The sequence below is a fragment of the Gopherus evgoodei genome, chromosome 2 (genome assembly GCF_007399415.2).
Source record: "Gopherus evgoodei ecotype Sinaloan lineage chromosome 2, rGopEvg1_v1.p, whole genome shotgun sequence".
NCBI lineage: Eukaryota > Metazoa > Chordata > Testudines > Testudinidae > Gopherus > Gopherus evgoodei.
In genome coordinates this window covers 6,269,892-6,290,185 of record NC_044323.1, presented here as the reverse complement: position 1 = coordinate 6,290,185, position 20,294 = coordinate 6,269,892, and the positions used below count along the sequence as shown (strand labels likewise).

Below are 20,294 nucleotides of genomic sequence, written 5' to 3'. Positions count from 1 at the left end.
CAGCCACTGGCGGGGACCTGGGGACCCTCCCCTGACCCCTCCCATGTTCGGGCCTGGCTGGGGCACCACAGCTGGGTCGGGGCTGAGCAGGGCAGCTGCGGCCAGGTCAGGGTTGGGGCCGGGCCACCCCGGCTGGGGCTGGGTTCAGGCCAAGGTAAGGGCACCCCAGCTGTGGCAGTTTGGGATCCAGGGATAGGTTGGGGCTGGGTTCAGGCCAAGGTAAGGGCACCCCAGCTGTGGCAGTTTGGGATCCAGGGCTAGGTTGGGGCTGGGAGAGGGGCAGGTCCCCGGCAGGTTTCCTGAGCACCTGCGCAGTGCTAAGAAGGCTGCTTTGCGGCCACGCAGCTTACAGGCAACTTAGATCCTGCCGTAAAGACCAATGGAAATAATTTGTTTAGTTTCTCTGCAATGGCCTTATTGTCCTTGAGTGCTCCTTTGTCCAGTGGCTACATTGGTTGTTTAGCAGGCTTTCTGCTTCTGATGTACTTAAAACCTTTTTGCTATTACTTTTTGAGTCTTTGGCTAACTGTTCAAATTCTTTTTTGGCCTCCCTAATTATATTTTTACACTTCATTTGCCAGAGTTTATGCGCCTTTCTATTTTCCTCACTAGGATTTAACTTTCACTTTTTAAAGGATGCCTTTTTGTCTCTCGTTGCTTCTTTTACTCTGTTTAGCACGGTGGCACTTTTTTGGTTCTCTGTTTTTTAATTGTGGTATACATTTAAGTTGAGCCTCTATTATGGTGTCTTTAAAATGTTTCCATGCAGCTTGCAGGGATTTTCCTTTTGGCACTGTACCTTTTTAATTTTTCTTTAACACAAACAACTGTCACACAGAATGGCCACCTCAAGGATTGAACTCAAAACCCTGGGTTAGCAGGCCGTTGATTTCACAAAACCACTCAGGTCAATTTCTTGTTTTGATCCATCTATCTTTTACATCTTAGGCTGGCAGCAGATGGTGCAGTACGACTGCTGGCCATCCTCATCTCCCGGGTGCTCAGCAGAAGATGTTGCATTATGATTGCTAGCCATCATCATCTCCTGGCTGCTCTCCAGAAGGCAGTGCAGTAGGACTGCTAGCCATTGTCATCTCCTGTGTACTCGGCAGAAGATGGGAATGACCTGGCTGAGTCACTCCCATGTCTGCCCAGGCACCCCCGACCGATCTCACTCAGATCAGCTAAAAGAGCACCCAGGAATATGACAACAATGGCTACCAATCAAAATGCACTGTCTGCTGCCAAAAGGCAATGAGCTGCTGCTGTGTAGCAATGCAGTCCCATGTCTGCCAGCACCCAGGAGATGAATGGTGACAGTGAGCTGAGCGGGCTCCATGCTTACCGTGGTATGGCATATGCTCAGGTAGCCCAGGAAAAAAGGCGCAAAACCATTGTCTGCCGTTACTTTCAAGGAGGGAGGGAAGGAGAGTGGGGCCTGATGACATGTACCCAGAACCACCCGTGACACAGTTTTTGCCCCATCAGGCATTGGGATCTCAACCTAGAATCCCAATAAGCAGCGGAGACTGCGGAACTGGGGGATAGCTGGCCACAGTGCAACGCTCCGGAAGTCGACGCTAGCCTTGCTATTGTGGGTGCAGTCCACCGACTTAATGCACTTAGAGCATTTTGTGTGGCAATACACAAATTTGACTGTATAAAAACAATTTCTAAAAAACCAACTTCTATAAATTCAACCTAATTTTGTAGTGCAGACATTAGTCAGGTGCTACTACCCATGTTCAATTGAGATGCTGATCAAGCAAAAACTTACTCAGATATTTAACTTGAGTCATGTGAGTAGTTTTCCCATTGATTTCAATGATTTCAATGAAGCTGAGGAAAGTGAAATTTGTGTGTGTTTGTAGCACCGAGCGCTACCACTAATGTCCCTTGGGCAGGGTTTGATTAATATCTGTAAAGATTGTGGTACTGAATAAAGGATAAATAATATGATGCCCACGGTGTGTGCAGGGGTGGATCCATGAGGGCTGTCGCTGCACAAGGTTAAGGCTGTAGATCTAACCATCTCTGACAAGAAACAGACCTTGAATTCCTTTGGGATGGCATTTAATGCAAATAGGCTTTGAACTGTGAGCTTAATGGGCTATTTTAAGATCAGCCAAGAGATGAGCTTGGTAGCTTTGCCATTTAACCCTTTGGCTTCCTTGTAACTTTCATGAGTGCTTTTTAAATGAGTTTGCTTGTGGGGTGGGGTGGGGTGGGGTGGGGTGGGGGAAGTATCCTGTTTTCCCCTCCCCTTTAACTCCTCTCCCACCCTGTCACTTTCGGGCATGGTACATGAGGCTGAGCAATGCTGGGTGAAGTTTCTTCCACACCTAGTCAACACACCCTGTCACTCACCATAGGTGGCCCCTCCTGGCCATCCTGGGGATTAGCTCTGGACAAGCGTTGTGCCCTTCACTGTCAGCTTCTCTCCCATCCTCTCACCCTGCAGACCCCTCTTATTCCAGGAACCGCAGGCTCCTCTTCAGGACTCATCCCTCGAGCCAGGTCACAATACATATTCCCCCTTTGCAGGGTATGAAAGTCTCTCCATAGGAAATGGCAGGCTTCCATTCACTGCGCCAAGTTCCCCCTGGCTGGTAGGGGAACCCAGGCCTACCATCTACTCCAAATGCCAGCTCAGGGGCCCTCTGGTCAGCAGCCAAGGTCTACACTCCTATTCCTTGCTGCTAGTCCCCTGAGCCTTCTACCTTCACTAGCTTTCTCCCCTCTCTGGGTTTGCCAGCCTCCTAACTCCCTCCACTTAGGGAATGACTGGAGCCTACTTCCCTGCATCTTTCATCTGTTGCCAGCTACCTGCCCTTATACAGACTCCCCATCTGAGCCTTCTTCCAATTAGTTCCCTGCTCCCTAGGTCCTCTTCCAGGTGCAACCTGTTGAGTTAATTGCTCTGCCTGGCTGTTTTAACCCCTTCCAGTCCTGTGTGGGGTGGGCACCCCATCCAGGACTGGCTCTACTGTTTTTGCCATCCCAAGCAGCGTGGGAGCAGTCTTCAGCCGGAAGACAGAAGCCACCAAATTGCCGCCGCGGGCAGCTGACCATAGAAGCTGCGGCCGAATTGTCGCCACTGCAGAAATGTGCGTGCTGCCCTAACAGCACACGGACTGCCCCCGCCATCCATGGCGGCAATTCAGTGCGCTGCTTGGGGTGGCAAAAACACACGGACTGCCGCCCCTTGCAGATTGCCACCCCAAGCACCTGCTTGGAATGCTGGTGCCTGGAGCCAGCCCTGACCTCATCGCACCACTCCAGAAGTGATCTCTAATAAGAGGCACTCCCTGACCTGCTCCAGCAGTACTCCCCGCTTCTGCCGCTAAAGGGCATTGTGTGTTCTGCCCATAGACTGGCAGGAATGTGAGCTGGCTCTTTGGCCAGATGCAGCTGTATCTGCACCAGCATTCCATGTTGGTGGTGAGGATTGTTGCCGGGGGGTGCTCGACCCCCACTTCACCCCAGGCACTGTCCCCACTCCATTCCCCCACCCCACCATTTCCCACCTCTGTTCCGCCCTGGCCTTGCCGCATTCCACTCACTCCCCGAGCACGCCCCCCCTCATTCCTCCCCCTGGCACCTGCTGAACAGCTGATTGCAGTGGGTGGGAGGTGCTGACAGGGAGGGGGAAGGTCTAATTGGTGGGGCCTGCCAGCAAGCATGAGACGTTAGGGGGAGAGGGAGGAGCTGATGAGGGGGGCTGCTGGTGGGTGCTGAGCCCTCACTAGTTTTTTTCCTTGGATGCTCAAGCCCCAGGGCACCCACAGAGTTGGCACCTCCTCCGGTCTTACTCCCCAGTCTTATAGAAACAAGTCATCTCAACTAAGTGTGCTTGAGAAGGACTGGTTAGTTCAAACAAATTACACTTCTCCATTTGGGAAAGGCCTTCTGACCAACTGAAAGCTTCCTCACTTTGTCAATATAAGCTCAATTATTTTGACTGGCCTGGCCTTTTGGGGGATTTAGAACTGGCAAGAGGTTCTCCCCCTTTTGGAAGCCAGAGTTGTTCTCATCATACTCTGACACATTTTCTGAAAAAAAAAAAATCCTATCTAAAATTTTCAGAACTGAATTAATTTTGTATGTATCTTTCTGATTTATTTTATAGGGTCCCACAGATTATATATTTCATTGGCCATTCATATGCACCTTGTTTATTTTATAGGGTCTCATTTCTTATATTACATAGGGCCATGCATATACATCTATCTGATTTTATAGTCTTATATTCATATATATTTCATAGGGCCCTTGGTATGCATCCAGCTTATTTTATATGGTCTTATATATTAACATATGTTTCATAGGGCCTTTCATATGCATCTGGTTTATTTGTATAGGGTCTTATATATTCATATTTTATGGGGGCTTTCCTATTAATCTGGTTTATTTTATGAGGGGCTTCCATAATAAATTAACATGCTGTGTTTTGCATTTTCTCAGTGCTATCTCACACACACACACTCTTTGCTCATGCCAACAGCCCCCTGGAATTCCAGGGGCATGAAGTCATTTGCGCGCGTGCGCACAGCGCAGGCTCGCGCGCCCTCCGTGCCTGTGACGTCAACCAGAGCCGCTCGGACTACGCGCGGTTGCCTCGCTTCTAAACCCGAAGGCACCAAGTTGCTGTATGCTCACCCCCGCCGCAGCAGCCACTTGGTACAGCTTGTGCTCTCCCCCCGCCTGCCCATCGCAGTGGTAGCTGCCTAGGCATGGGGCTGCTGCTGCTGCAGCAGGAAGCCGCTGGGGGTAGGTCCTAGTCCTGCTTCTTGCAAATTGCTGCCCCGGGGGCTGGCAGGGGAGGGTCCCGCGCGGGGCTGATCCGCACTCTGCAGCCTTGCCGCGGGCTGGGAGCTGCTCAGTCCCCACCCGAGGGGAAGGAACCTGGGGGTTTCCTTTGCTTGCAGGACCTTAAGGTATTGCAAGGCAGGGCCCAGCTGCAGGGACAGGGGCACCGGAGCCTGCAGCTGAACTGGAGCGAGGGGGCCCAGCAGGACCGTCGGAGCATGAAGTGGGCATTGAGCCTGCTTGCCTTTGAATGCTGCACGCAACAGCTGGTAATTAGGCATTGGCTTGGCGGATCGGGGGGGTGGAATCCGGCCTTAAAGCCATGTGTGTTTGGGTTTCAATTCCTGGTAAAAGGAAGGCTGCTACCTGCAGAGGGAAGGCACCAGCCTTAGGCTCCCTTAGAAAGGCCCCAGAGAAAGAATTTGGTTTGCTGTCTCTGCAGGAATGTCTGCACGCTGTAGCCGGATATAAAAAGAGGCCGGGCAACTTCCAGGAGCGGTTATAACATCTGTCGGTCGCGGCTGATTGTTGTGCTGAGGACATGCACTGCAAAAATAAACAGCTCTAAGACCACCCCCACCCCATCGTCCTGCAGATACCAGCGTGGCTGAAAGTGTGAGCTTGTAGTGTTTGCAGAGATGCAAAGAAAGACACAGTTTTGTTCCTTATTACTGTGGGGAAAGCAGGTTGTGTTGGTTCTGTCTCCTGTGAGGTCTCTGCTGGGAGGAACTTGTGTTTCTAGGAGTCTGCAAAGTTGTGTATCTGTGTGTCTGTGTTTGTGGCACAGTATAAAAATACCAATAGTTATATATGCTAAGATATGGGGTAGATCAAATGTCATGCTTCAGGGCACATCTGATTGCCACGGGGGTCAGGAAAAGCTTTTTCTCCTCATATACAACTGTGAAAAATCTGCTAGGGGGCACTATGGGCATGTTTTGCCTTCCTCTGATTCACTGCACTGCCCGTGTCAGGATGCTGAGGGTCTGCCCTGGCATGCGACTCCTGTGTTCTGCTAGTTGTGACCTGTGTCCTCTTTTGCCCCACATGCCTTGGGATAGCCTGCAAAGGGCATGGATGGCTGAAGGAATATGCCCCAGGCCACCTGTTCTTGCTCTTCTGTAGGGCTTGGACTGTGCCACCTAGCACTTTGCACGGACAATGGGATGGATTCAGCTCAGCTTTCCACCACTCTCTGCTAGTGTAAACCCAGGGGCAGAGGAAGGCTCACCAGTGGGAAGGTCAGGCTGGCAGAAAACAGCCTTAGCCTCTCCCTACCAGGACCAAAAAGGGAGTGCCCAAAGGATGCACTCTCATTTTATCCCCTGTAGAACCCCAGTCAGACGAGAGCAGGCACCTCCAGGTGAAATGCCACTGGCTCTTGCGGGGTGAATCCCCACAGAGGTATTGTGGGGACAGCTAACACGGGAAGCTACCATTCACAGCATCCTGTGCTAGCTGCAGGAATTAGTGCAGATTCTAGCAGTCAGTGTCCCTCCTAAGAAAATAAGTCCTTTGCCACTGTCCGGTCATGGTTTGCAGATCTTCCACCCGGGCATGATGTGGGTCTGGCAGAAGCTGGTTGGCTGTAAGATGTGGTCTGTAACCCTTGGGATTGTCCTCTGTTTTCTAGATCTGGACCATTCGGGGCAAAGATCTGAGCGCCTCGTGGTGATCGATTTCACTTCCAGCGCCGCTGGCTGTTTCTTCCCGCACCATGTTTGGTTCATCCAGGGGAGGAGTGAGAGGGGGGCAGGACCAGTTCAACTGGGAGGATGTGAAGACGGATAAACAGAGGGAAAATTACCTGGGTAAGAGTTGATCTTGTCATTTCATGAAGTATCTTGTGTGAATTCAGCTCTTGCGAAAAGCACCTGGCAGGCAGCACTGGAGGCTGATGTCCTTTGTATACCTACAGTACACACACGGCATGGGCACCATGCCTTCCACTTCCCTGCTGCCATCCCCCTGTGAGCACCAATCCCGACCTGAGAGCACTATTTCTGGAGCTAACAGTAGGATTTGGTCTTGCTGCTGACACGGGGGCACCAGCTGTGACAATTATTTTATGTCCTGTCCATGTGGTAACTAGGAACTGGACACACAGAAATTTTGGTGTTAATATTATTCATGTGGAGATGGTGTTGCTCTTTGCTTCATGTCCTAAAAGCTGTGTCATGGTGGTGGTCTTAAACACTACTGTGTTTCATAGATTTTTAAGGCCAGAAGGGACCATTCTGACCATCTATTCTGGCCTCCTCACCAAGGGATTCCAGTGGGACACCCAATTATTTGGGGTGGAATTAAAACAGATCGTTTCTAAAAAAGATGGCCAATCTCCATTTAAAGAGACTACTTGATGGAGAATTTACCACTTCCCTTAGCAAGCAACCAAGAGGTGGCTGAATTTCACTACTGGGCAAAGTGAACCCTGTTCATACAGTCAGCATTGCTGCTAAAGCACTTTGGGAGTTGTAGTGATATAAAAACCTGAGGTCCTTTGTGCCCAGTATTTTCATTAAATGGCATTCTTGTAAGCTTTTTGGTTTGCCCTGGGGTCTGGCCAGCCTCCCTCCTCCAGTTGTGCATAGTGTTGTGTGATGTTTGGCTGCCTCCCTCCACCCCAGAGATGGCCGCATTTCAGTGCAGCGATGCATATAGAGTTACAAAGCCCTTTTGGATCCCTGAGGGTGAAAAGTGCTATAGAAATGTAAGAGATTATTGTTCGCTGTTAGTGGAAGCTGAATGGCTGGGACAGATTGGCCCAAATGCTGTCTTTTTCCCCTCAGGATAAATGATCAGTCCCTAGACCTATACAAGAGCCTTTGAATCACATCATGGACCTTAAGTATCAGAGGAGTAGCTGTGTTAGTCTGGATCTGTAAAAGCCACAGAGAGTCCTGTGGCATCTTATAGACTAACAGACGTATTGGAGCATAAGCTTTTGTGGGTGAATACCCACTTCGTCAGATCATGGACCTTGTCAAGAATAACGCTTAGCTATTACATTGCACTTTTCACCTGTTAAACCTAAAGCATTTTACAAAGGAGTCCAGGATCAGTAGTCCCATTTTACAGATGGGGACACTGAGGCATGGATGGTGAAATGCCTTGTCCGCAGTCATGCTGCAGGTCAGTGGAAGACCTGGGTGTCCTGACACCCAATGCTGTGCCCTGCATGATCTATTGTTAGCCCGGTTATATTGTTTTAGAAGTGACATTTCGTATTGGCCTAACACTTCAGGTCTCTTGAAGGCTTCTCTTGTTCTAAATGGCAGGCAACTCCCTGATGGCTCCGGTGGGCAGGTGGCAGAAGGGCAAAGACCTCACCTGGTACGCAAAGGGGAAGCAAGGAGACGTGCAGATCTCCCGAGAAGCTGAGCTGGCTGCAATCCGGCAGGCTGAGCAGGAGGCCATGATGGCGGCTCTGTAAGTCCGTGGCGAATGGGTCTAACAGGTGACCTCTCCAAGGCCTATGCCATATTGAGAACCACAGCTTAAAAAGCACCTGAAATCTGCAGTCACAGCTGGGCAAGTCACCTCTGCTTCCTCTCCCACCATTTATCTGTTGTGGCTACCTAGCTAATAAATTTTTTGATCTCTTACTGTGTGTGTTTGTACAGTACCTGGCGCGATGGGGCCGTGATCTTGGTTAGGGCCTCTGGGGCCTGTCACAATGCAAATAATTCATCCAGTGTTGTGGGATTGTAGGCAACCTGCTCTGTCTGATATTTCTAGGGTTCCCATCACTGGGGTGTCTGAGAACCACATAAAAATGCATTTGTCAGCTCCAAACCAGTTAGACTGAGTAAACATCCCAACTTCCTGGCTGAGCCCGAGCCCCCCTGCAGACTTGTGGTAATAGCAACTCTGCATCTAGTGACCCAGTGATCTTCAAACAATTTAAGCGATGGAGAAGCAGTGTTGGCATCTCGCTCCCTTTCTCTCAGCCCCTCTCCCTGAATGGGAGATTCAGCCATCGCTTGCTTTTGTAACTGATCTGGATTTTATTTTTTCCAGGGGCTACAAGAATGTGAAGAAACAGCCCACGGGCCTGAGCAAAGAGGTAAGGTAGGCGTCCGAGTGTGAGATATGTGGGGCCTTTGTGTGAGAGATTCAGGGAAGCGGCGCTTGGCAGGGAGAGGGCCTGTGGCCCTGCTAAGTTATCTGGGTTTGGCTCATAACCCTATTAACTTTTAATGCTTTCTTATTTCGGAGCCTGGATTCACTTGGTCCATACAGAATTTCTACTGCTGCTTCTAAAATGTTCCCAGCCCTGCTGGGTCGTGAAGTATCAGTTCTTTTAAAAAAAAAAATCAAAAATCACATCACTCTGATTACCATCATGCTTCCGTGTGTCCCCCTGACTATGGAAGGTGTGCTCCTGACTATGGAAAGGGTGCTCCTGACTATGGACAATACAGTGTTGAAGAATTCAGCGCCTCCAGTTCTTCTAATGCACGGATGTGGTTAACTGGTCAGCTCCATGGACTTCACTGCTCCTTCTAACCTGTTCCTTCCTAGGATCTCGCGGAGGTCTGTAAGCGTGATGGAGCAGAGCGTGATGAGAAGGATACAGACTGTGTCTTGGGGCTGGGGAGTTCCAGGTATGGGGCTATTTTCCACTAGCATAAGAGCGCAGTGCTTTTCCCTGCTCTTTAGAACCTCTGGTGGCTAAAGCAGGAGATCTGGTGACTCCAAAACCACAAATGATGTGGAAAAAGGGATAAACAGCGAGGTGGCAAAATTTCAGGTGATACAAAATTACTCCAGATGGTTCAGTCCAAAGCAGACTGCAAAGAGTTAAAGGGCTGTCCCAGAACTGGGTGACTGGGCAACAAAAGGGCAGATGAAATTCAGTGTGTATAAATGCAAAGTAATGCACATGAGGAAATATAATTCCAACTATACATAAACATGATGGGGTCTAAATTAGCTGTTACCGCTAAGAAAGAGATCTTGGAGCCTTTGTGGATAGTTCTCTGCATCTGCTCAGTGCACAGCAATAGTCAAAAAAGCGAACTGTTAGGAACCATTAGGAAATGGATTAATAAGACAGAAAATATCATTATGCCACTATGTAAATCCCTGGTACGCCCACACCTTGAATAGTGTGTGCCGTTCTGGTCGCCCCATCTCCAAGATATAATATTAGAACTGAAAATACAGTGAAAGGCAACAAAATTAGTTAAGGGTATGGGACAGCTCCTATAGGAGGAGAGATTTAAAAGAGTAGCACTGTTCAGTTTGGAAGAGATACGAAAGAGGTCTATGAAATCATGACTGGTGTGGAGAAAATGAACAAGGAAGTGTTATTTACCCCATCACATCACACAACCAGGGGATGACCCAATGAAATTAGTAGGCAGCAGGCTTAAAACAAACGTAAGGCAGTACTGCTTCACGCAGTGCAGCGTCAACCTGTGGCACTCATTGCCAGAGGATGTTGTGAAGGCCAAAAGTACAAATGGGTTCAACAAAATTAAGTAAGTTCATGGAGGATCGGTTCATCAATGGCTATTAGCCAAGTTGGTCAGGTACAAAACCCCATGCTCTGGGTGCCCCTAAACTCTGACTGCCAGAAGCTGGGAGTGGACAACAGGGGATGGAACACTCAATAATTAACCTGTTCTGTTAACTCCCTCTGTAGCATCTGGCACCAGCCCCTGTTAGAAGACAGGATGCTGAGCTAGATGGACCATTGGTCTGACCCAGAATGGCCGTTCTTATGTTCTGCAGTGCTCCTCCCTCCACATCCTTGGCAGTTTTCCCCCATGTTTCTCCCTGCTGCTTCCTTGTTCTCCTCTCTCCCACCAGGGAAAGGGAGTCAGTGACAACCTGGGGTTACAACCGGGTGTTTTCAGACACCCTTCCCCCGGCCCTGTGGTTGTTCCACCAGACCACACTGCCACATTGTACAGAGAACCGCAGTACACAACCACAAGAGCAGGTCATGAACCACCCTATGGGCCACTAGGATTAATCTTCCAAATAGGAAGCCATCTAACCATAACGCATTAGCCAAAGTCAACCATTGAGCAGCTTCCTCGTGGGCAGTGTGGTTGGCCCCTTGAGCGAATGGGAGGAGTATTTTTACTAGCCTGTTACATTTATATAATATGCTGAAGTTCAACCCCCTGTTTAGGCTGGAATCTGTCCAATCCCTGCAGAAATGTGTCCACCTTTTGGGTGGGGGTGGTCTCTGTAGAGGTTGAACGTGGATTAATAGGAAGGATTGGAACAAACACCTAGGCTCTGGGTCAGCAGTCAGCACAGGATGTGTACGAGCAGGCAGTGCTTAATGCAAGGGGATTCTGAATTAAAAGCGCATTCATCGGAGAGTTTTCAAGGCCGTTCCAAACACAGATGAATCCTCATGCCCCAAGAGGAAACTGAGGCAGCACAGAAGTTAAATGACTCTCCCAAGATTGCACAGCCACTCAGTAGCAGAGCAGGAACAGATCTCAGGGATTCTTGACTGCCAGTCCCCTGGTATAACCAGTAGACACTGCTCCAAAAGCGTCATTGTCTCAGCCCTCACAGTGACTAGAGAAAATCATGCAGTATGCGTGTGTGTGTGTGTATATCTTTACTTTTTATTTTCCCCCCAGTGGCAGTGCTGGCAGAATGATGCTCTCCAAAGAAGACAAAGAGGCTGCCAAACTGGGGCTTTCTGTTTTTACTGTAAGTCTTTCCACCCCTGTGCTAGTCGTTCTGCATGCTAGGTGCTTTGCAGAGCATAGGAGAGGCTTGATCCCTGCTGCATCTACACTAACTTCAACCATCCAAGTGAAACTCCAGAGTGTAACTTTCTGGGGTTAGTTTCATATTCCACATTGTGAGGGCTGCATTGGAGTGTTGTTTTTTTTAAGGGGCTGATCCTACTTGCATGTCTGTAGGTGCTGATGTGGCCCTCCTCACTAAATCTGGGTGCCTCATGATCACTACTGGATTTTATCTTGACAGCACCCAGGTGAGGTATAGAAGTATTGGCCCTATTTTACAGATGGGGGAACTGAGGAACAGAGACTAAGTGAGTTGCCCAAGCTCTCACAAGAAGTCTGTGGCAGAGCAGGAACTGAACTCAACTCTCCTCAGCCCCTTTTACTAGACACCATCCTTTCTCCATCTGTTCAAATGGATCTGGAATTTTTGTAACTGATGTCACGGGAGCAGGATTTTGTGTAGGAGGGTGATAGTTTTATTACCTGGATAACAGAAATAAGCCTGAATAGGCTCCTGGGCTCCCAACCTCCTGGAACTCTGGGAGCATTTCAGACTAACTCTGACGTTTTCAGCCAGCACCTATCTTTGTAACAGGGCAAATCCCTCGATACAAACACATCCTCCAACCTTCAGGAGAGTTTGGCTTGGGGTCAGCCCAGCTCTATGGCACATACCAGAGTGGGAGCTGAGAAGCAGGAGCTAAAATATCAAATCCTTTATTGTGAGCATTGAGGGTTGGCTGGGATTGGGAGATTGCTCTAGCGGCCGAGTTGGGGTGGTAACCCTAACTGCCCCATGGGTAGATAGGCGTGAGAGCTGGAAGGGAAGAGATAGGGGGTGTGGAAATGCCAGGAGAGGCTGACTTCATGGCTGGGAGAAGCTTGAGGGCATGGTGGGGCCCAGAGAGAGGATTTCTAGAGCAAGGGTCTGAGATGGTGCTACTTTGCCCTCCCACAGGGAGGCGCTGCCAGTCAGCACCATCTGTCGCCCCAACACTGTTGTGGCTTTCACCAGCTGGGGGCCTGTGACCTAACTCTCAGGGTGTAACCTTTGTCCAGTGGACAGCGCCACATAGCAGAATGAGAATGAAGGAGCTCCACTCCGCCAGCCTTGGGCCCCCACTCCCCAGCTACATTGCCACCTCGTTTAATCTTGGTATTGCTCAATAATAGCTCTGAACAGTGGGACTTGCTCTATGTTGTTAACCATGGGCACCCTCAGCCTGACGGTCTCGTAAATCATTTTGTGTTCTGGAAATCTAGCATCAGAGAGTGGCAGACAGTCCGAAGGCCTCAGGTGCGAAGAGAAAACTGGGCAAGGAAGAGAAGGCAGAAGAGGCATGGTAAGAACAACCCACTTATGCTTTATGCAGTTGGAGCTGCGGTGGGCTACCATGAGACGCTGTTCACAAACAGCCGGGTGTCTCTATAAACCAAGTTCCCCTCTGGCTGCATCTGCTCCCGCTTTGATTTCACAGAGCTCTCTGCCAGCAAAGCCTTTTGTATGTGGATGTCTGCAAACTTGGAGCTAACAGCTGGGATTCATTTAATCCTGAACTAACTTCCTTCTGCGCAGAAGTGGTTTAATAAAGATTAGGCTAACCTGGTGTTTCTCAGTGTATTTACCATTGTGGGCCACACATGTAGCTCTCTGTGTTATGTGGGCCGCATCTGTACAATATATATGCTACCAGTATGTCCCTGAGGATGTCACATGGGCCACAACTGTGTGCTGATTGGGCCGCAAGCAGCCTGGGGTTGAGAATCACTGAGCTAACCCATTGCATGGAAGAAACACCATGTGAGTGAAGCAACCAGTCACACAGCTAGATTATTAGATAGTTGCAGCAGTTTGTGAGCAACTCAAGGCTTAATCTGTTCTTGCAAAACATTCATTGAGTGATCCACAGCAGTGAGCCATTGAGGGCAGGCACTGGGCTGAGACCTGGCAACTTGCCTCTGGACAGCAAATGCAGCTGTACTTTAAAAGAAGTGTGCCGGTGTCATTTGCATGTCTCCCTGTTTCTTTAACCGTGCAGGCCCGAGAGCAGCAAGAAATCCAGAAAGGAGAAGAAGAAGAAAAAGAAGAAAAAACACAAGAAAGAGAAGGAAAAGGAGAAACATCACAAGAAAGAAGCAGCTACCACCACCTCCTCCCTCTCTCCAGATTATGCGGAAAGGTACCAGAGCTCTTGCTATCATTCTCTCTCATAGTAGTGTCTAAAATCATAGAATCATAGAAGATTAGGGTTGGAAGAGATTTCGGGAGGTCATCTAGTCCAATCCCCTGCTCAAAGCAGGACCAATCCCCAACTAAATCATCCCAGTCAGGGATCAGGACCCCACTGTGCTAGGCACTGTCCAAACACAAGGGCAGTCATAAACTCTAAGGCCAGAAGGGACCATTAGATCTTCTCATCTGACCTCCTGTATAACCTATGGGTGTGTGAGATATTGTAGCCCCATTTTAGGTATAATAGCCCCATTTTACACAGATGGCAGAACTGAGGCACAGAGCTCCAGATCATAGAGGAAGTTGATATTAGTACTGGGAATTGAAACCATGTCATCCGACTCCAATGCTATAATGCCAAGACCAACTTTCTGACCTGTGTAGCTAGAGAATTTCACTCAGTTACTCCTGTATTGAGCCAATTCCTGACCCTGGAGCTCACAAACTAAGGCTTTGTCCACCCTGTACTTTCCTCAGTAAAACATTTGTAGTTCATGAGTGTAAAAAAAACAAAAACAAAAAAACAAACACCCTCTTCCCCAAACAACCAAAGTTTTACCGGCAAAAAGCACCGGTGTGAACAGCTCTTTGTCGGCGGGAGAGCTCTCCTGCTGCCTCCCGTTGGGGGTGGATATTTTTGTCGGCGGGAGAGCTCTCATCGTGTAGCAGCACTTAAAGATGTGTAGTGTAGACGTAGCCTAAGGCGTGGGGAGAACAAGCAGCCTGTAAAGTCTCTCGCTGCCGCAGCCTTTGTGCGGCAAGTGTGTCTGCTGCATTGTGCTCTCTGTTGTCTCCAGCCATGGGAGTTCAGTGTGTGTGCCGTGGGGTGGAGGGGTTTGCGTTAGCTGTGACTGACTAAAGGTGAGGCTCAATGCACAGTAGCTGGATTCGCTCCCCTGGATAGGACACCTGGTGTGAAGACTCTCTGGCATTAGCAGCATCGAGTGAGGCAGCATCTTGATTTTTGCCACACCTGTACAATGCCCTGAGCCCACATGCAGCAGCTACTCCAGGTGTTGATTGGGGGGAAGGGGAAGGCTCGTGGAGTCTGTAGTTTGTCTGACCCAGCTGGGGAAGCCTACAGCGCCCCCCACCCCAATACCTCATCACCGACAGCAAGTTGAGGAGAGCTGTGGCTGCACGGCACCACCCGAGAGTATCTCTGCTAGCTCCTCTGCGGGGAGTCGGTGGCATGCATTGACCCACCCTGAGCCAGGCTCCCCTCTCCAGTGGGGATTGAAATGCAAACATTGAATGGAGTAACCTGCTGAGCGCACTTCTGTTGCGGCAGGTAGGTATTTTCTGGGCCTGTTGCCAATCTCAGTGTGTCATCCTCTGCCCCGCCCTTCCTGCAGCAGCTTTTGATTAACTTCTGTATTAGCTATGCCCCCAACCAAGCACCAGAACAAATCTTCTGTCCATTAAGAGCTAAATGACTTCTCTCTCCACGTAGTCTATAGCCCACTGCTCCTTGAACCACTTGACCTAGCGTGCCACATCTGAGATGCCAGAGTCCATGGCAGAACGCTTCTCGGATTTGAATCAGTGGTGTTAGAATGGATTCTTGCTTTAGTTCTGTACTGCAAACCAGCCTGCATATCTCCAGTGCTGAACTGAGAACCACGGCTACAGGATGTCGGATCAGGGATAGACAGAGACTTTGGTCTGACTGTAACTTACAGGAGGGTCAAGCTAGTTTTTAGCTATTAGCTCTTTTCAAAAAAAATTAAGAGCAGGAACTTTTTTTTTTTTTAAGTATTTCTCTACACACTGTTTGAAACCTTTATCCCATATGGCAGGAGAGAAGCCATGGTTAGAACATTTTCTGTTTCAATATTAATATCTTACAAACTATTCTGTAAGATCTTTTGGGGGCAGGGACTGTCATCTTGTTCTGCATTTGTACAGCCCCTTGCACAGTGGGGTCTTGGCTGAGGACTAGGACCCTCTAGCCCAGGAATTCTCAAACTAGAGGTCATGAGGCTATTACCTGGGGGGAGGGGGTCACGAGCTATCAGCCTCCATCTCAAAATCCGCTTCACCTCCAAGTATTTATAATAGTGTTAAACATTTTTTAAAAGTGTTTTTAATTTACAAGGAGGGAGTCGCACTGAGAGACTTGCTGTGGGAAAGGGGTCACCAGTACAAAAGTTGGAGAACCACTGCCCTAGCCACTACTACAATCCCCGTACGTAGTATGGTAACTTCTCACTTAATGTTGTTACATTGCTGATCAATTAGGGAACATGCTCATTTAAAGCTGTGCAGTGCTCCTTTATAACATTGTTTGGCAGCTGCCTGCACTGGCCACTGCTTGCAGGAAGAGCAGCCCGTTGCAGCAAGCTGGTGGGGGCTTGGAACCAGGGTGGACCGACAGCCCCCTTATCAGTTTCCCCGCTCCCCTGAGATCCCTGTGCAGCAGCCGCCCAGCAGGCTACCAGTTGCCAGCAGTTCAGCCGTCCCTCCCCCCACTGCCCTGTGCTGCTCCTGCCCTCTGCCTTGGAGCCTCCTGCTTGCTGTGCGAAGGTAGTGGGGGGAAGATCGGTGCTAATATCAGGGTGTCCCCTCCCCCCTGCTCCTGCACCCCACTTACCCCATCTCCACAGAGTGAGGGGACATGACAGGGCTCAGGATGAAGAGAGCTCGTTGGCAGCAGCTGCTGTCTCAACTTGCTGATCTACTTAAAAAGGCAATATACTTAGAGTGGGGTCAGCGTACTTAAAGGGGCAATGTGTGTCCCTCTCTCCCACACACAGGGTGTGTGTCTCTGTCTCTCTGCCATGCTGTCTCCCCTCCCTCCATTCGTGCTGCCTTGTAGAGTGTGAGGCTACATCAACAACAATGGGTTAAGCCGTGAGGGCTCAGCGGCGTGCTAGTTCATCAGTTAGCAGCAAGGCATTCCCTGGGAAATATCCCACCCTTTGACTTCACCACCTCAACCCAGCTTCACAATCATCATTGCTGTGCACACTATTAAATTGTTTAAAATCTATACTGTGTGTGTGTGTGTGTGTGTGTGTGTGTGTGTGTGTATATATATATGTGTGTAAGGTCTCTTTTTGTCTGGTGCAAATTTTTTCCCTGGAACCTAACCCTCCCCCCCTTTACATTGATTCTTATGGGGGAAATTGGATTTGCTTAACATTGCTTTGCTTAAAGTTGCATTTTTCAGGAACATAACTACAGCATTAAGCAAGGAGTTACTGTATATGGGAGTCAGTGCAGATAGTTCTTAGCATAAACAAGGGGCCTGATTCTCCTCTCACTTGTACCAGTGTAATTCAGGAGTCGCTCAGTTGAGGATCATGGCATTACCCATGGGTAACAGCTGTGTGAGATCAGAACTGGGGGGTCCCAAGGGCGTTTCTCATTTGGCCCATGTGTGACGGTTACATTTTAGTGCATTCACTTTTTTTGGTGCGTTTGCAAATACTTAACACACGAGGGCGCTGTGAGCCAAGAGCTGCCACACTCTATTTAAGGGACATGTTCATGGAATCCCAGAAACAAACCTACCAACACTGCTGGCTTCTTTTTGTGTTTATTCCTTCCCCTCTAGACTACAGAGTAACTGGCCATGTCAAAGGGGACCTGCAGCAGTCTTCCTCTCCTCCTACTGGCTCAATGGAGATCTCTGAGAAGGATTGTCATTTAACACACCTTACTCGTGCCATTGATGGGTGTGACGTGGAGATTGTCCCTTAACCAGTGGAGCTATATACCTGTCTCATAGAGCTGGAAGGGACCCTGACAGGTCATCAAGTCCAGCCTCCTGCCTTCACTAGCAGGACCAAGTACTGATTTTGCCTCAGATCCCTAAATGGCCCCTTGAGGATTGAACTCACAACCCTGGGTTTAGCAGGCCAATGCTCAAACTGCTGAGCCACCCCTCTCCCTGACTCAAGCCCCCACGCTGCCTCTTTCAAAACCAGGTGACCAGGGGGACCTTGCTGCCTTGCACCAGTGGCGTGGAGAGCCCTGGCCAATGTCTGGGTGAGGAAGACAGGGGAGATTCGGGGGCAGTGCAGCACACCCTTCCTCACTGGGTCTGCCGGTGTAGCATAGTGATGATGACTTAACGCTAGCCCCACGCGGTAATAGCAGTAAACGTGCTGGAGTATATTGCGGCAAAAGACACAAAGTCCAGGGAACAGGCAGCCTCTCCATAGCTGCAGCTGTTAAATCTTGGCTGAGGGGGTCTGTGCTTTGTATGCAAACCATAGGGCATGCTGGTGAGCATTGTGCAGATCAGGGAGATTTCCCTGGGTGTCCCCTATGCATCCAGCAGCCCTTGTGACCTGTGGTTGATTACAAATGCACTGCTGTCACTCCAGCCTGGAGGCCTGGTCGTGGGCTGAAATGAACTAGGTTTAACAGAAAAGCAAGCGTGAACGGTTTTGCAGGAGAATAACCCACCCCGAATGCATTTTTCTAGGGCCAAACACTGATCTCTGTCGGAGGCATAAATCCAGGGTGAACTGCATTGACACTGGGCATGGCAGTTTAGCAGAACCCGGCCCCTAGTTTGGAAAAATGTTGTTCTTGTCATCCTACAATAGACTGGGGGTGGGATCGTGCCCAAGGGAAGGGGAAGATGCAGACAGGGTAGGATTGTTCCCTGGGCTACGTTCCCCTGTGCAGAGCAGTATCTCAGCGTTGCCTGCATTGTCCTTTCAGCCAGGCTACAGCATACAGGGACTGGTCCCTGGTCACTTGTCTCTCTCCATTCCTGCTTCGAGGGTCTGTTCACTGCCCCTTTCAGGGGCCGCGGGGTTTGCTCCCGCAAGCTCTGACCCATCTTCTCTCTTGCAGGAGGAGGAGGGAAGCCCCATCCCCCAGGCACCATTCATCATCCTCCCGGCGGCTTGCAGGCGGCTGGCGTGACAGCCATTCATCACCGGGCCCAGAGGCACAGAAGCAGCCCAGCAGGCGGCGGCACGACACGGACTCCTCCAGCAGTGAGGGCATGGGAGGGAGCCCTCCTCACCGACAGCTCCCAGCCCACAGGAGTGGCAGCAGGGACCGCCACAGCCAGCACTCAGCCTCCAGGGGCAAGGGAAACAGCAAAGGGTCCCCCCCAGCCCGCCGCGCCAACCGGCGCCATGACACTGACTCAGATGACTGAGCTGCAGGGAAGACAGGGACTGCTACGGCCTTGTTTTAAAGGAACGCTGTCCAAAAACTGAAGTTACAGGACCAGATCCTCAGTTGGTACAAATCAGTGCAGCTGTGAAGTCACTGGATTGAGTGCATTGAACTGCTCCAGTTCACACCAGCTGAGGATCTTGCCCAGAGGGTTGGTGGGTTTTTTCTTTTTAATGCCCTTATCTATGCTACCGGTGCCCTAGCATAGGTGCCTAGTGTAGACACATTTATACCAGCAAACGCACTTCCTTATGCCAGTATAATTGCAGCTACACTGGCAAAACCTTTAAGCAGAGGCTAGTCCTTAGCTTGGCCAAGGCTGCTCCACTGGCCTATTTCTTTGATTCTGCTGAGCTTGCCCTGCCCTGCGGTGTCTTGTGCCCACAAAAGGTTTAAAGCCAGGTGCACAGATTCCTCCTGTGTGTCTGCAGGGAGATAACCGTATGCCAGGGAGAGAACCTCTTGCAGAATGGAGGCCTTTGGGAATGTTTATCAGGTCACTGTCAAGTACTTGTGTGCCCAGAATTAGGTATTTTAGAAAACTAACGTCAACTACAGAACCTCCTATTGAATCAGAATTTTACTGAAAATCTTGGGGAGAGAATGTAATAGAAGAGAGATTCTGTTTGGATTTTGACTATCGCCTGCGGTGAATGTCTGTAACCTGCGGTGCTAGCACATGAGAACCAGCAAGGTTAAAGCAGCTGGAACATGATGAGCAACAAAAATGGACATTGAATCTAGTCCGTTTCAAGCAGAGGATGACATAGCAAGTAAATAGTGTGTCCCTGAAAACCAGGCAGCTGGAGATGAACAGTTTCAGCTTTAATAGCCTAAAAGGTGTTGCTATTCTTGTGTGTTTTCGCTGTGCCGAAGGGGTTTTTTAAATGTTTTTTTTTAACCTGACACTTTTTCCCTTTAAATTTCTCCAGTTTTTTTAAACTTACTTAGAGGAAGTTTTGTAAACTTCCCCCCCCCCCCCCAAGAATAAAAGAACTTGACGTTTTGGAGACTTAAACTTGTATTTGGACAAACATATACTAACCGTGCCCCACCGTCCCTGGGTGTGGAATGAGAGCAGAATATCCGCTATGTAGTTCTGGGGGGTTAAAGTCTCTGCTGTTGTATACTGGCACAACTCCACTGAGGTCTGTGAAGCCAGGCAGGTTTACCCCAGCAGCAGTTCTGCCCTGTGCTCTCCAGAGCTGAGCCCAGGGGCCCTCACACCTGCAGACTAACCTCCTGGGTGTAGAGTGATGTCCCTGGCCCTCAATAACTTTGTTTGTGCCTGTTAGTGGGCCGGGGTTGGCATTCTCGAGGAGGGGTCAGTCTCAGCAGGGAGACCAACGAACCCCTGCTGGCTGCGTCAGAGGGGTGGGGAG

General features: G+C 49.7%; 1 protein-coding gene across 6 annotated transcripts in view; it reads left to right on the top strand.

Moving 5' to 3' along the window:
- C2H1orf35 (chromosome 2 C1orf35 homolog) overlaps positions 1–19,924 on the top strand; it is a 29,688-nt gene extending 9,764 nt beyond the window's left edge. Inside the window, exons 1-10 of one of the 6 annotated variants that reach the window (XM_030549867.1) lie at positions 4,470–4,770; positions 5,252–5,424; positions 6,443–6,620; positions 8,088–8,238; positions 8,830–8,875; positions 9,334–9,416; positions 11,421–11,493; positions 12,798–12,877; positions 13,574–13,714; positions 18,580–18,892. In XM_030549867.1, coding sequence (XP_030405727.1) covers positions 6,527–6,620; positions 8,088–8,238; positions 8,830–8,875; positions 9,334–9,416; positions 11,421–11,493; positions 12,798–12,877; positions 13,574–13,714; positions 18,580–18,892 — 981 coding nt within the window. In that variant the 5' untranslated portion in view covers positions 4,470–4,770; positions 5,252–5,424; positions 6,443–6,526. The other 5 variants (XM_030549865.1, XM_030549869.1, XM_030549870.1 and 2 more) reach the window with 5 other exon arrangements.
- The last annotated feature ends 370 nt before the right edge of the window (positions 19,925–20,294 follow it).